Source organism: Oxyura jamaicensis, chromosome 1 (genome assembly GCF_011077185.1).
Source record: "Oxyura jamaicensis isolate SHBP4307 breed ruddy duck chromosome 1, BPBGC_Ojam_1.0, whole genome shotgun sequence".
Classification (NCBI taxonomy): domain Eukaryota; kingdom Metazoa; phylum Chordata; class Aves; order Anseriformes; family Anatidae; genus Oxyura; species Oxyura jamaicensis.
Window position 1 is genome coordinate 74,041,493 of NC_048893.1, and position 16,242 is coordinate 74,057,734.

At 38.4% G+C, this 16,242-nt stretch overlaps 1 protein-coding gene across 10 annotated transcripts in view; it reads left to right on the forward strand.

The window, feature by feature from the left end:
* ITPR2 (inositol 1,4,5-trisphosphate receptor type 2) overlaps positions 1–16,242 on the forward strand; it is a 281,796-nt gene that overhangs the window by 219,715 nt on the left and 45,839 nt on the right. For 9 of the 10 annotated variants that reach the window (XM_035321209.1, XM_035321166.1, XM_035321220.1 and 6 more), the window contains 2 exons: positions 12,200–12,307; positions 14,814–15,006. In XM_035321209.1, the coding sequence (XP_035177100.1) occupies positions 12,200–12,307; positions 14,814–15,006 (301 nt within the window). Of the gene's footprint in view, positions 1–12,199; positions 12,308–12,783; positions 12,828–14,813; positions 15,007–16,242 lie in introns of all 10 variants that reach the window. The other variant, XM_035321243.1, reaches the window with a different exon arrangement.

Consider the following 16,242-nt stretch of genomic DNA (forward strand, 5'->3'; position numbering starts at 1 on the left):
TTTCCCCTTCTCCCTTCTCCCTGTATGGTGTTTTAGGGGTCCATAACAGTTACCTAAAAGAGATCTCCCTTTCCTTATGGGAACTGTGAGTTCCCAGACCACTTTGCTTTGAAAGATAGGCTTATCCTCATCCAGTTGGGAAGTACCTTTTGGCTCCAGAAAGGATCTGCCAGAAGAGCTGAGATCTTGCAACTGCATTGTTCAGTGAATTTTTAAGTCTGCTGATCAACATTGCCTCTTTTTGCCAATCCTCCGATAAACTCCTTTGCTCAAAAACAGCCCCATAAGCCTCTATCTTTATAAAGCATTAGGTTGTGCCTAGGTTCTGCAGACAAAGATCTTAAGTTGATTCTCTTCCAAGAACAGAATAGGTTGGTTCATTCTATAAATCTCTGATTGGTGCACCCTAAAGAAGTGGTGCCTTTAGTGTGCTAGTGCAGGATTTTGGAAAAAAAGACCTAAATACAAAAAGGTCTGAGATTGTCAGGTGTAAATGGATGTACTGTACCAGTATCACTGGTTATATTGAGTGGATATATAGATCAGACAGGTTTTGTTATAGCAAGGAAAATTTTCAAATTTTGCAGCTGATGTGAGCAATCTCTAAGGAACAGTTGTCAGGTATTCCTAGAGATAGCCTTCCCAAGCATCTGATGGCAATTGATGAAAAATACCTTATATACTTAAATAAACGGGGCTACCTTTTGAATTCAGAGGATTATCAGACCTATCCTTCATGGTAAACCTGTCCTTCTGTCCTTCAGGATGAATAGCTCTGAGTTAGTGCCATAACAATGCTCCCTTGTGCAGGACAGGTAAAATTTTTAGATCTCAAGGATGCATTTTTTTTGCAAGGCTTTGCTGAGGTTTGTAGCTTTTCATTTTTTTTTTTTTTTTTTTTTTTTTGTTATTTTGCATCTCTCTCATAACAGCAAAGCTTTTGCTGATAGCAGTGCCAAAACAAGGGGCTAATGGGGACCAGTCCCAGAAACCGTGACTGTCAGGGGACTCGTATCCTTGGCTGCCAGACCTGAAACTTCTCATATAACTTTTATGCTCCACATGTTGTTTTGTAGTTATCATCGTGATGAGACAGGCTATGGCATCAAAATGACACCAGCTAATTAAATGTCAGCAGAATCAGAAGCTGTTGCAAAGCTTTTACACTTAGATTGAAACAGAAACCAACGACACACATCACCCTCCTTGTGGCTCATTAGGATGGTATATAACTCTACCTTTAGCCAGCTGCAGTATAGAGAGACAGTATGGAGGCTGCTACAGGGGCTTGACACTAATGAGCACCTGAAACATTAAACAAATGTCTGTGGCTGTTGTTAGGTCTCAGGTTAAAACCTTGGCAACTTGTCCTTCAATATTTTCTTTTTCTCCCCTTCTTGGAAGCACTTTCCTCAGAATCCTGTCATGACTTTGATAGGGATCTACATGGGGACCTCTGTTTCCCTCTGCAATCCTGTTGACTTGCATTACTAGGAGCTGCTGGAATTCAGGCTAGATGTAGGCTGGCCACAAAGGCTTTAGGTTATTTTCTACAGCTCTAGAGTTAAGATCAAGTATATATTATACATATATGTATGTTTTATTGTATGTAATATTAATGAGGTATGTATCCTGTTTGGCTGTGGTGACTGTGCATTTCACTAATGTACAGGTGGCCTTAATATATATATATATATTTTTTTTTTTTTGGGGGGGGGGGTTCTTCTTCTGTCTTGAACATTTTTAATCCTGTGTCCTTATGTTTTGTGGTTTACAGGATTTTTGTCATTGAGAAATATGTTGTATTGGTGTTAGGGCCCAAACATTAAACCAGAAGAAATATATTTTCTTGGTCAAATATCTGTGTTGTGAAATCTTCACATCAGTCTGTATTTTTACTCCTGTCTGCCTGTAGGAGAATGACATAGTCTTATTTAAGACATTTTCTGCTCTCAGGCTCCATTTACAGTCCTGTATTAGTAATAATCATACTACCTTTTCATTGCTGTCTGAAACAGCACGGGCTGGGGAGAATTATTTTAATTCCCTTTGATTCTTTATCGCCAGCAGGCCAGTTACTTAGCTTCCCATTTTAAGAATGGGTCTTCATTTACCCATATCCGCAAATAGGACTGTCCCCCCTGAAGGTAGACAAGTGATACTCATTTACACTAGTAGAGAGCTTGACCTGTTGTCCTCAAACCTTATGCCTATCTTAGAGCTTCCTACTTGCATCTTCCATACACAGTCTTCATTAGATGATAGATGGGCCAAAAAGAGCGCAGCTTGACTTAAAGCTTTTCAATTGAGTTTACGTGGAGGAGTGTTAAGTAGAAATAAAAATAATTTCATTTGTAAGCAGTAAGTTCAATCCAGAAGCCAGTGAGAGACAATAAATGTGGAGCCACACATTGCCATCTTTACCAAGTCACTCTTCAAATTAGACTACACTTTCAGTTGCCCTCAGCTGCAAAATTGTCTGCTCAGAAATGTATGTAAGGTAGCCACTTACTTTCTTCAGATTGCTGCAAACACCCCTTGTTAAGAAAGCTGTATTACACAAAGTGTTGAATTGTGATAGTCTACTGTAGGTGAAGGCTTGCTCTGGCAGAACTGAGGCTTTTCTGTTAAAGGTGACCTTCAGATGAACCAAAGTGCTCTTTTTCTTATATATAAAACACAACTAAGGTATTTTAGTCTGAGCTAGGAGGAACTTGCTTTGTTTGTTTTGAAGGGAAGTTAAGGTAGCCTTGGAAATATCATGAAAGTGAAGTCTGGTCTTGTTTAATATTATCAGAGCAGTTCTAATAGGCCTCAGAAATCTGCATGGTGAAATCCTACACCTTAATTAAAAACAGAGGGGGACATCTTCTCTAACAAAGACATACTTTTTTAGCTTTTCAATTGTTCAGTAGTCATTGAAGTAATTACAGGTTAACAAAAATAAAGAGCATTCATTAATCAGAATGTCAAAATATGTCTGCTCCTCACAGTTGCTCAGTTTTAATTCTCATCTCCTCTGATGTCATAATTTAATTTGGTATCTCAGTTATCATAGAGTTTTCTAGAATTGACAAGATCTGAATTTGTAATCTGCAAACAGGCAGATCTACCTCAGTTGCTTTCCTCTTCATTTAAACTTACTTAACAAGCACAGAAAAATAAAAATGAGGTCCACTTTGCACTTTTTAGATGGCAGCTTTAAGAGTTACTGATTAAAAGTATCCAGCTGATCCAAAGTATCCAAAGCTGATACTTATCCAAAGTATCCAAAGCTGATACTGATCCAAAGTATCCAAAAGAAAACAGTTTCTCTGCTGTTATGTATTGGCAACGATTTTCAGAATTTGTTTTATGAATGGTCTGTGGGAGCCTTAAATAAACTTTGACTTTCCAGTCTTTTATTTATATGAGTTTGCCTGCAGAGCACCATTTAGCTGCTAGCTGTTTGGGTAAAGCTGCATTATTTGTGAATGTTTGATTTTTTCACTTTTTGATTTCCCACCATGAACTGTTGCTTTACAGGTACTAGGTGAAACTGCTCTACCGAGGATATAGCCATAATACAAAGTTAGAAAGAACAACTCACTGTTTTAATTTCTCTTCTCCTTATTTCTGTGCCCCTAAATTATTTTTAAAGTCATTTTTATCTGTTAATTGGAGGGTTAGCAAGTGTTCAACAGCATGACTGAAGAAGCTGGGAAATCTCACCACTGTAATTATATGAAGGGAGACATCTCTCATTCCCTGTCTGTCTCCACAGTTGGCAACTGTCCTGTTTCATACTCCACAAAGTATATGCATCAGACCCTCGCAGAGATTAGGAAATGCATGCCTTTTGAAAGTTTGCAGCTTCAGCTGCTTACGTACTACTTTAGTCTGATGTGGTTTTGACTGAATGACCAAGTTCGTTTTTTGCATGTTACAGAAATACCTTTCAAAGACGTGGGATACTAACAAGATTGTCTGAACAGACTTATTACCTCACTATTGCTATAACAAGTAGGATGGCCACATTAATGGCTGGACCTCAAATGTTTTAATCATGGAGGCTGACTGAGGACTTAATGCCTCTTAACAAGCTGCTTTGAAGATTGGTAGATGGCTTATCCAAGCCAGTACAAGTACAGAGGTGTTCTACCAAAACCTAGGAGTGTGTAGTAGAGCTGATGGGTTTGATAGATAGGGCTGGTGAGCTGCATCCAGGTTGGGGGGGTCACACTGTGCAAAAGACACCATGCCACTATACTGTAAACACATGAGATGAAGCTTAAGGGTGGGAAATGTGAGGAGAGAGCTGGAGATGATGCAAGTCTTACACTTCAAGTGAAAGGCAGAGCTGTTTTCCATGTAGTTTGGTTAGTCACTGGAGAAAAGTGTGAGCCCATTCTGGAAGTATCAGTACTTGAGTTGCTTTATTCTCCACGCCTGGTGCCAGAGGAAGGGAGGTTGAGTGGCAGTCAAATTCTACTCTTCTGGCTCAAAGAAGAAAATGTGGCCACACCTAAGGCTTAAAGACTTAAGACTGTGGTTTCCCTTGCCACACTGCCCCCAAAATAAGAATCATGATCACTTTCTCATTTTGCTTGTATGGAAAGCTGGTCTTCCTTTTCTTTACGATCCACATGATAGGTAGCAATAGATAGGTATTTTGCAGAGAGTATCTGTTCTGAATAAGAAGAGAAACCTAGGAAGTAAAGTGCTTGATGATAAAAGGATTTGGAGAGTTCCTGGAAAGGGTATGCCATTCACAGCTCTCTTATCTCAAGCTCATATATATATTTTGTATGTGTGTAAAGTGTTGGTGTCTTTTAAAGGTGAACAGTTTTCTTGCTGTGTGGATTTGGGATCCATATGCTTGCTGATGTGTTGCTGTTCTTGGTCATTGTTAGACTGGGTGTGTAACATGTTGATAAGCATGTTAATAAAGTCTTATTTTGGGTGCAATGTTTTATCTGCCTTTCATAAAAGTTACATGTAACTGGGATCTTGTTTCTTATTATACCGTTAAGAAGACTAACTCTAGTATTTTTGCTTTTTCTGCCTTTTCCACTGAACTATCTTGTTATCTTCCCATAATCATATCTGAAACTTCCATTATCTAGTTATGTCCTTCTTTCCTATACTCCCCAAAATTTTGCTCACAGTATTTACATGAGGCTATCTACAAGTATAGTTGTCCAATCATGTTGAAACGCTCTATTGCATACTGTTGTCCACATCCTATGTTCAGTATGGCCACAGTATACCAAAAACCAGAGGTGACTGATGTATGCATTGAGCCAGCAGGCACTGCTGCTCATGACAATTTACACGTACCTTGAAGAAGTGTTTCACACCCAACCCCTCGAGTTAAATTTTGTTTTGTTTCAGCACATATTTTATCAGCAGACCCAAACTTTACCCACATGCATAGTACTTTTTTTTTTTTTTTTTTTTTTTTTCAAGTAAGCTTTGCCTGTGAAAGAAATTACGAAGAAGACAAATGGAAGTAAAGCTAGTTGAAATATTAGCAGGTCATTTTGTCTTCTGCTGGCTTTCATCAGGAATAAAAGCACAGCAAAACCATATCAGAAGTAGTAATAAAATGACTATGTAGACTGCAAACATAATAGTGATAGAGATCACTTAACTGTGATGGCTTCTCCTATGTGATAATGTCAAGGTGTTTTATTTCTCCATAACCTGGAAGGTAGATCACTATTACGCACAATTTGAATCACACACCACATGGAGGCAGGGACTAGAGGTGATGTCTCAGCAGTTACATGAGGCCACAGAAGACCCAGGAACAGAATCCAAAGAGTCTGGACCACCCAGGGCCTTGCTCATGTACCACAGGCCATCAGGGGAATATTAGCTCTGAACCCTTTTCGTTGCTCTGTACAGTATAATTGTCTAAATGAAATCAATGAATACTTGATTTGAGAGTCTCCCGTTGCTCAATCCCTTCTGTTCCTAATGTTTGTTAACAGATTGCTTTGTGGTAGAGTGCAAAGGTGCCGCTCTATAAAACTGTAGTGACTTCTGGAAAGGAAGTTGCCCTATGTATTGTAGAAAGCACCATTCAATTTTGATTGGAACATAGGGAGTTGAGAAGTTGTTCTTACTGTTAGTACAGCCAACTGGAATAAAAATTTCTGCTCAGCTATAGTTAAGATGACATTTCCTTTTTCTTTGCTTTCTCTTTCTCTCCTTGTTTACCAATGGAATATGAGTGTTTTGATTCACCCTGGGCAGGGAGCTGGAGTGTGGTAAGACCCTAGCACTCAGAGGAAGAGTATCTCCCTTTCTGTCTCCGGTCCTCTTGCGTGTCTCACCCATCCCATTTGCTACTCCCTTAGTTTTCTCTTTGCTGTTGTTTCTCAGTCCTTGGGGTTTTCCTTGTCAGTCTCCTGGCAGCTTTTTTATCCTAGAGAGCCTAAGCAGAAAATGAAATGTTTAGTGAGATGGCTGGGGTTTCCCCTTGTGAGGGGTTTTGGTGGTGCCAGATCTCACATTGCCTGGCTCTGGGAGCCAAGGGACTGAAGGGGAAAAAAGGAGAAGGGATTGCAGCTGTAAATGAGTCCCAGCTGCATGAGTCTGTTTGCACAGCAAGGTGAAAGTAATCTGAACAGGTGCTGCAAGTTAGATTCTGTCTCTTTTCTCCCTGGTGAAAGACCAGTGGCCTTTGGGCTGTAAACTACAGTGTGGTACATCTTGTTACTGAGTAGGTATGAAGATAATTTACAGCACATCTATCAGATCTCATGCATTGCACATCAGGTCTGTACAAATAGCTCTTGCCTCACTTTCTCCAAGGTCCACAGGTCATGAACTTCGAGGATTGTCTAGAGGCCTCACCATGCCCTGCTACGCTAGATGGGGCTGACTGGCACACCAAAAGGTTTGCCAGCGAGCTGAAGCAGGTGTTTGGGGAAAAGGCAGAGAGGGCACTGTGCAGTGCTTGCAGCTTGCATGTCTGTCCAGTCCCCTTGCCGCAGTGAGCCCCAGCAGCCACCACGCTCCCCAGCTGCTGCCCTGCCCCTGCCAGGCTTGCCTGTGTGCCAGGAACCTCCCCATCAGATAGCAGATTGTACTGCTGCCTTACAAGTACGAGAAGAAACTCAAGAGAAATGGTGACAAGCATAATGTATACAGGGGTGAAAGATGTTTTTTCTATTTTTAAAATTTTTGTAATACTTCTCAATAGGAATACTCTAAAGTGTTTCTTGGCACAGAGACTATTTGTGTCTTTATTTGTATTTTTCATCCAGTTATACAGAACTTATAGTAATACTTCTTTGGCCTTTTCTAGAAAATCAATTTAACACATTTGACACTTTGCCAGTGAACTGACTCTTCCATGAAAACCATACTTGTTTACAAGACACTAAGCGTCACCCATTTAGATCCCTTTGTGCTGTTCTAATCATAAAAAATCATCTTTACCCCCCATGTTTGATAGTCTCTAATTGCTAGGGAGTTGAATGAATATAAATAGATCTCTCAGATTTCCAGGGTCTTCTGCCTGCTGTTTCTAGCTCATATTTGTAGGACTCCTGTCCTTTTTTGGGCCTGAAGTAAAGCCTAGGGGTTTTGACAACTGTCCCATCTGTGTACTGGGACAGACTCTGATGCAGACCATGCTACAGAGGAAACCCCTTACAGCATACAAGTTAGAACCAAGGGCTGACTTGTTCTTTTTAAAATACGTAAGGGATTTTTTCTGTTTTACAGAGATAATAAAATATTGAGAGTTACTTTCTCTTTTCCCAGCATTTTTTCCACAGATGCACACATGTATACCTACATATTTTAGCAAATCAATCCAGTATCCCAAGTCAATGAGTTATTGAGAGACTGATGACATGAATGTTCACAGATTTAAATCATTCTTTCTTTGATAAAATTAAAATAATTGCATTTATGTTGAAGGAAATTTTGACTTTAAAACAAAAAAACCTGCAGGAAAGCCATATATTGTTAATTGCATAAAATGTGTCTGCTGTGTTTTTCCATGCTACTAATCATATATGGAATCCCAAATGTCCAGCAGATCTGATTTTATAATCATTTTGTGTGAGGAATTCAGACTGAGTATTACTTGTAATTCTGTCATTTTTCTGTAGTGTTTCTTTATTAATGACATCAGTGTTCTTGGTCTGTCCTAAATCTTTCACATTTTGTAGTGATGTTTATTACAGTATTTTCCAAATTTTTGAAGCAGAAGTCTTTTAAGATGAACAACAGTCCTTCCTGGGGAACTGACTGAAAGCCAAATGATCTTTATTCATACAGCTATTGCTTTACACTTCCCCTCTTTGGAAATCACTGCTCCATTATATGTTATTGCTTCCTCTTCCTTACATGCCTTTGTGAATAATAAAGTACAGTGTTGACATTTAAAATATCATCACTGGTATGGTTGATGGATGAGTGAATGACTGACTGAGAGAGTTCTCAGAGTTGATTTTCTGGTGGGCTCTGCAAATTCAGGATCTAGTGAAGACTGTTTTCTGTATCAGTTATGCTCTCTGTGTGTTTTTTAGCTTTGTTTTGCAAATGTGAATAGGGCTGTTGTTTTTCTTAGTCACTATAGTCCATGTCCATCTAGTGTCTTGCCCTTCAGCTGCCCCAAAAGATTTGTGCAGCACTATAGAAGCAACACAACTACATCACAGGAGTTAAATGTGTAAAAGTGTCAGTCAGAGCTTGCACAGCCTTTACATGGCAGTCACAGACTGTCACCTAGAGCATATTAGCAGCTTGGATAAGCTTTCCATATTTTACAGTACAGTTCATTGCTATATTGCTATTTTCACTGCTGTGTCTTTGATCTCAGAAAAGGCTCTGCACTGGTCAGGAAGTCTGTTGACATAGTCCTATTTGACCATTTGTGCCCTTGAGTTCGTTACAGGATGAAGGAAAGATCATGAAAGCAAAGCTTCAGAAAACATTCTTGTTGCCAAATAACATAGCATTTATAAAGCTGTTCTGTGTCTTACTGTAGTCCTCTGCTTCGTATCTGAGCAATCCACACCATTCTTTCACTGATACAGCTTTGACAATACAGAAATATTAACAGTACTTGCTACTGTGGTAATGTGGAGGAATCCATCTCACATAAGAACTGTAATACAAGTAGAAAATAGATATACCCTTTGCCCTGAGATTACTGTCTGAATGTCTAGACTACAAATATCAGTGGATACAAAGAACTGGGAAGCAGAAAGAAACGATGTTATGAGCACTTACAGTGTAGCACTACTGTTGACAACTTTAGATAGGTTTCACTTCTGAAATCTGCTGTATCTCCTCCAGCTTGGTCAGCAATTCATGGTTGTTTCCAATGTGTCTCCAGAACAGGAGTTCCTGGCCCATTCTTCAGATCATTTTATCTAATACTAGTGTCAGGAAGCCCCACCTAAATGATGCTAGACTCTGTACACACATCAGCACAAGATAGTAACTGCCTAAAAGCGCAGTCTGATAAAGTATAATGAATCTCACTGAATGCACATGGTTTTAACGTATGTGGTTGCTATTCACATGAAAACTGATAGTGAAATATACACTGTATTGGTGCTGTCTCAAATCACCAGCAGTCTGTTAAATTAACATACTATATTTGTCAGTTCCATTATGGCCAAATAGGGCTGAGATGATTTTCCCTTTTAACACATGTGGTAAGGGAGGGAACTTCCATTACTGACATTTATCAAGACATACTTTTATAATGCTATTTATGGACAGTTAAAAGCATATCAGGAATCAATATATTGAGATTTCATATGTCTTATAAACGGTATTTCCAATTCTGTATACAAATTCCGGTATATTTATAACTTAAGGTTTTTGTGGTACTAATGCAAATTCCAGAATCTATATAAGTCCCTTTCTTCAAATCAGCATTAATTTAATATGAGAAGAACTGTCCATATATCCTTGACTTGTCATTTACTAGAAGACTCAAAATCTTAATGGTTGACATTGGAGACAAAGAGCCGACATACAGGCAAATGTCTTCTGTGTTACGTAATATAATAAATATTTAAATAAGTAAAGGAATATATTTGCTTCTGGTTATGCTAATTCTTCACTCCAAGCAGGGTGTGATTGCATTCTATCTAGTCAGTTCTTTGTTTCTTAAAGAAGAGCTATAGCCAAAGTAAAGGCCATTTAGATATGGACAAGGAAAGTAACTGAGTCATGGAAAGTCTTCTATTTGAGAAAGGATGGAAAAGATAGGAATTTTTTTATTATTATTATTTAAAGAAGAGATAGGTAACAGAGGACATGACATTAGTGTACAAAATGATGAATGATACAGAGAAGGTGAATTGGGTGCTCTTGCTTGCCCTTTCGTAAGTACAGAGGCAGGGGAACATTCAATAAAGCTGAAAGGCAAAAATAGTAACACTATTTGAAGGCAGTTTTTAAACAATAATTACCTTGTTTTCACAAGCTCATCGTGTTTCTTTGTGATGCTACTGCATATATTGAGGGCGATGCAAAATGCCTGAATTCACGTTGTCCTTTTAAGCAGATGTTATGGACGTACAAAGACTGCTGACTGCTGATCAAGTTATATGCCTTGTGTGAAGGAGAACTAGTCAATGTTAAGGATCTCTTTTAGCCTTAAAAATAAGTGGAAGATGCATAAGGCATAAATACATGTAATGAGACTATCAATATATGTACTAGATAAAACAAACAGTAAGTATTGAAAGCAGGTATCTATTAGTGATGGAAAGAATATTATTCTGCAGTTGTCTGCCCTGTGATTTTTGCATGTGTCCTGAAGTAAGTATCAGCTCATGACCCTTTTTAAAGGGCTGATATTCTGCCACATTGGCTCAGTTCTCGACTCTAAGGGCCAAGCAGACTTCTGTCCATGAGTAATTGGTAGGAAATATATTTATTCTTTCTATTTATCCTGAATATTCTTTTGGTTTTGCATATTTAATTTAATATTCTTCTTTGATTAATACGTTTGTATAAAGAGCTAGAAGAAAATTTGTTTTGTACATTCTGGGGAACTTTGATAAACAGAATAAATTGTATAGGTACCACTCTCCCACCATTCTTAGATAAAAAAGGTATGGTGGGACTTGCAAATGGCTTAGGAATGACACTCTTTTTGTAGATTTGTAATTAATTTATAACTCCTCAATGTGCTGCTGCTTTGTTTCACTTAGTACAACTCTAACCCACTTGTGGTGTTCAGCAGTTCAAAACCTGTTTCCTGCAGTCATTTCTAATGTTTGCGTCCAGTCTGTTGTGGTAATGTCTGTGTAATGGTTAAGACCTGGATAGTGACTGTACGATAGCCTTTCCTTTCTATGCCTCAGTTTCCCCCACCTTAAAATAGGGAAATATGTATCACCTTCCTGGATGAAACACCTCAGAGTTTTTGGATCAAAACCACTCTCTATTATATAGGGAAAACTACATGTTTAGTAGCATTTCTTCATGCCTTTCTAATTAAGTCTTTTGTTTTTCATTGACCTATTCATGATTCATGATTTATGAATGCATTTAGTGACACTATCAGTATTAACCTTTGTGAAGTTATCAAGCATTTTAAATATTTACAATTCAACAAGATCTGATGTATTTTATGAATCATGCAAAATATATAATTTGTATAAGTTTGTAGGAGGAGTTGCGTACTTATGTGTTTGTGCATGCACAGACATGCTGTGTATATAAGCTGTACACTAAAAATGTATTTACCTGCCATTATAGTACAGCTGCCTCTGAAATAGTTACCTATGTTGTCTTGGCAGCCCTGAAATTCCATGCTACAACATGGTGAAGAACAGTTTAGCCACTTGAAATCACAGAGAAAATTTAGTTGTAAGTGTAATTACTAGTCAAAAGTATGCAAATTTTATGTCTAAACTCAAGTGAAAAGAAGCATTTAGTTTAATTTTTTGGTATCAGTCAAAAAATGTCCAAAAAAAATCTAGGCTGCTGGCTAAGCTGCCATCCATAAATCTCAGCCAAAGATTTGCTGCTGACTTTTTAAGACTAAATTATTTTTATTGTTCTCAAGTAATTACATTTTTGTTGTTATCTGTGGAAGGAGCCCCACTGGGTTCAGCATGTAAGTATATGGGGAGGAGGAGGAGAGGATTTGTGTTAGTTAAATAGAGATGATAAAGCTGAAAACAAAGCAGCAGGAAATAAATCCGATTTTTTTTTCTCTTTCTAGTTGGCTCGTCACAATAAAACATTGCAACAGATGCTGAAGCCAGGGTCAGATCCAGATGAAGGAGATGAAGCCTTGAGCCATTATGCCAATCATACGGCACAGATAGAGGTAAAGAATTGCTCACTAGGACACTGAGTATGAGACAAGTTTATATCTTGTGCAGGGCATGTCACCTCTGTTTAGACTTCGGAACAGCAAAGCTTATTCAAATGTGTAGATTATTTATGAGACAAGAAAGTTGAGTGATATGATTTTGGCTATGGGAGAAAAAGGAATGCACCTATGTTAAAAGTGGCTCTAAATAATCATTTTACAATAGCTTTCTTTTGTGTTATCAACCATGTTTTGTTAAGGAAATAATGACTGTGGATAGATAGTAGCTGTGTCATGAAGTCAAGAGTAATCTTGTATGGTGCATCACTCAAATAAATAATCATGAGTTTCAAAGCCAGTGATGCTAACTGATCAAATTAAAAGTTTGGCTGCAATACAAAGAGGTTTTGAAGTGATGTAGACATTCAGTATGCCTTTTGTTTAAAAGAGCAAGGCTTAGCCTGTTCATCTGTTCTTTTCTCTATTTTAAGCTTTACCGCTGCCATGGATTAGATTTAGGTCAAGAACCACAGAGGTATTTAGGTTCTCAACTCTTGTACCAGATCATGTGTTCTTACAGGTTTCATGGGGTTGTAAGCATCAAGATGGGAGCTGGGAACAGAAGGATCTCTAGCCCTTAGTGGCTTCATAAAGAGAAGAATGTCTCTGGTACAAAGATGTCTGCTTTCATGGACTGAAGAAATAGCATCTGGCTATCTCTTGAACATGCTTTATCAAGTCCAAAATTGGCTGAAAATGAAAACTGTACAGCGTGTTTTCACACAGTATCAGCCTGAATCTGAGCCAATAATTTTAGCTTCAGTGGACTTCCAGGCTCTGTCTAGTTTGGACCTGAGCTTGCGTGTACAGGGAGTGGTCTGATGCAAGCACCTCAAGTCCATTTTGTCCTGTCTGCTGTCAAGACAGGCTGCTGCTGGGGTCCTTCTCTGTGCTAGCCAACATCCTTTTTGCCTGATAATGCTCACATTGTATCACCACAAGATAGATGGAAGCTCCATGGCTGTTGTGGTTGTCCAGACAGCAGCTAAGTGCTCCTTTTAACATATTTTAACACTATGGATGCTCTTAAGTTATCTCTTAGCAAGTATCAGCTGAGTAAGTTGTCTGAGTAGACGGCAAATTTAGATATTAAAACAAGCACTGTGGTCTGCTTCTAGATGGCCAATAGCTTATTCCAAGAGTAGTTTCTAAAACTTCCTTCAATGTCATGGCTGTTAAATCCAACAAAGCCTGTTTCTTCAGCAGATAGGAGGGGTCTATTTCATAGGCCTCTATTGTCTGGGAGGCTTTTTGAATACCATTCTGCAGAGCAACACATGCAGCCTACCTCTTCATTTGAGTCTTTGACTGATGTTCTGTCATAGTCCTTCACTTGCCACATAGTCCCATTGCACATCTGCTGGCTTGAGAAGCAACTGCTTACTTAGGGTACTTCAAAATAGCCTGTTCAATTTCACATAATGCACATGTCCTTGGACAGACGTGTATAATTATCCTTCATTTATAATGCAAATGTGCTTGAATATGTTATATGTAAAAATGGCTTAAGATGGGTTTGATTTTTAGTATGTTCACATAATTAATATGAATTAGAGGAGAGACAGGAAGGTTCTTAAATGCAGGACTGTGACTGGAAAAGTGAAACTAATCCCAGCTTTGCTCCTAAATTGAATGAATGTTTGCTGTTCTTTTACTGAAAGCAGTTTTAGACCTGTTCAGCATTTTAGATATAGCTCCCTGGTAATGGGGTATCTCATTTGTTTTATTTGAAAGTCAAATAGTCTGTGTTTGTTTGTTTGTTTGTTTGTTTTTTCTCCACTGCTGCCTGTACAGGAACAAGTGTTTAGGAATAAAAATGAATTTTCTATTTCTCCATTATTAGTAATGCAGACTCCATGATCAGAATGAGAAAGCAATTTTGATGACAGTATCTCACTAGATGGAGTAAAATCTGGCTCACTTACCAATAACTCAGTAGGCTCTGAAATAAAAACAATGCAAAACCTTGTTTTTTGCCAAGTAAGCAGAGAAAGACTGATAAGATATTGGTTCAATCTGAGTAACAAGGTGCTATTTTTGCACGTTCAGATTCACAACTGTCATCATAGAAATAAATTCAAGGTGAGGAAAGAATTCTGTAATCAATCAGAAAGCCCCTGAACTTCAGCACTGTTTAGTGGCAGAGATTCATTTCAATCCATTGCAAAATCGAAGCATTCTGAATTGGAACTTTTTTTTTTGTTATATTTGGGGTAAGTTTGGACCTAGGTTTCAGTTAAGGCATATTTTTACCACTGTATTTTCATGCAAGCTTTTGAAGATAGAACTGTGGTTTCACTTTATGTTTCAGGATTAATTGGTTCCGTTTCTTTGTAACATTCCAATAATTTATGCATTAATTTATAAATAATATGGGAGCTGTGAGCAAGAACAGATATAATAAAACGTTTGGAAAGTCACTGATCCTGAAAAAAAATAATAATGTTCATTTTATTTATAGATTGTTCGTCATGATAGAACAATGGAACAGATTGTCTTTCCTGTCCCTAATATTTGTGAATTTCTTACACGGGAGTCCAAAAGTCGGGTGTTCAATACAACAGAGAGAGATGAACAAGGCAGCAAAGTCAATGACTTCTTCCAACAGACAGAGGATCTGTACAACGAGATGAAATGGCAAAAGAAAATTAGGAGTAAGTATAACAAATTCAAAAAAAATAGCTTAATTATGCTAAAACCTTGTTTTTAAGCCTCCAAATATTTTCAGTTTTAATAAAACACTTTTCACTGTTCACTCTGATATTGCAACAGGCAAAACTGCTCAGGACTTGTGTGTGTAGGGTCAGCAAAGTGTATGTCATCTGAGACACTTGCATGCCACCATAGAAGAAGCGTAATATGGAGTAGTTAGTAATATAAATAATGTGTTCAAGATGATGTTCTGGACTCCAAAAGCTAAACTGAGGGATGGATGAACTGGGTGTAGCTCCACTAAACTCAATAGGGTTGCATCTAATTAAGCCAAGACCCCTAATATTTAACAAAAACATGTGTAGCTGCATATTTGAGGTTTGCAGATTCCTAAAAGACCATTAAAAAACTTGTAAATGTCAGTCACTTAAAAATGTCTCTCACCAGAACCTCAGCTGCTTTAAATCTGCATGACTCCCATGGAGTCCGTTCCCTTTCCCAGTTCACATCAGTCTTGCTTGACTAGGCTGCAGTATGTTCCCATCTGTGAGCCCATTCTGGTATATGTCCTGTGGTAGTGGGAGAGGCATATGTACTTTCTTAAGCTACTTGCAACTTGCAAATCTGACAGGCACAGCTGAGGACATGGGAGAGAGATCAAAGCAGGGACCTGAACAGGAGGTGCAGGGAAACCAAGCCAGGTACCGTGAATTTCTTGTTCAGTTCACTGGTGGGCATTGCAGTTGCTGGCCTCACCAAGAATGGGGCTGCCACTGCTGCTCATGTCCTGGGGATGGGAAGCTCCTGCCAGCTCAGCAACTGTCAACTGTGCCCTTTGCATTTGGAGCAGAGAATCAAGGCTATGAACTAATTAAGCATCTACAGTATCCTTGAGAGATACAGAAGACGTACATATTATATATGTATGTATATAAAAATATGTGAGAATGTATCATTTTGTTCACTGCTAAAATGCAGATACTGCTGGGGTGGCAGACATCAGCTGTTGAACAGCTCAGAGCAACATTATGCAATTGATTAGGAAGGAAGTGAAGAATAAGATCTATGCTCGGATCAGCAGGGAGTTTGGATAGTTAAAGCAATATGGTTTAGCGCAGCATCCTTAATGTTATGGAAACAGGAATGTTGGATGGTTTTTTAAATGTCAATTCCTGGGCAATTTTCAGAGGCAGTTGTAAATTTTCAGTATGAATCCTGTTGGCCCAGGTCCACTTTCC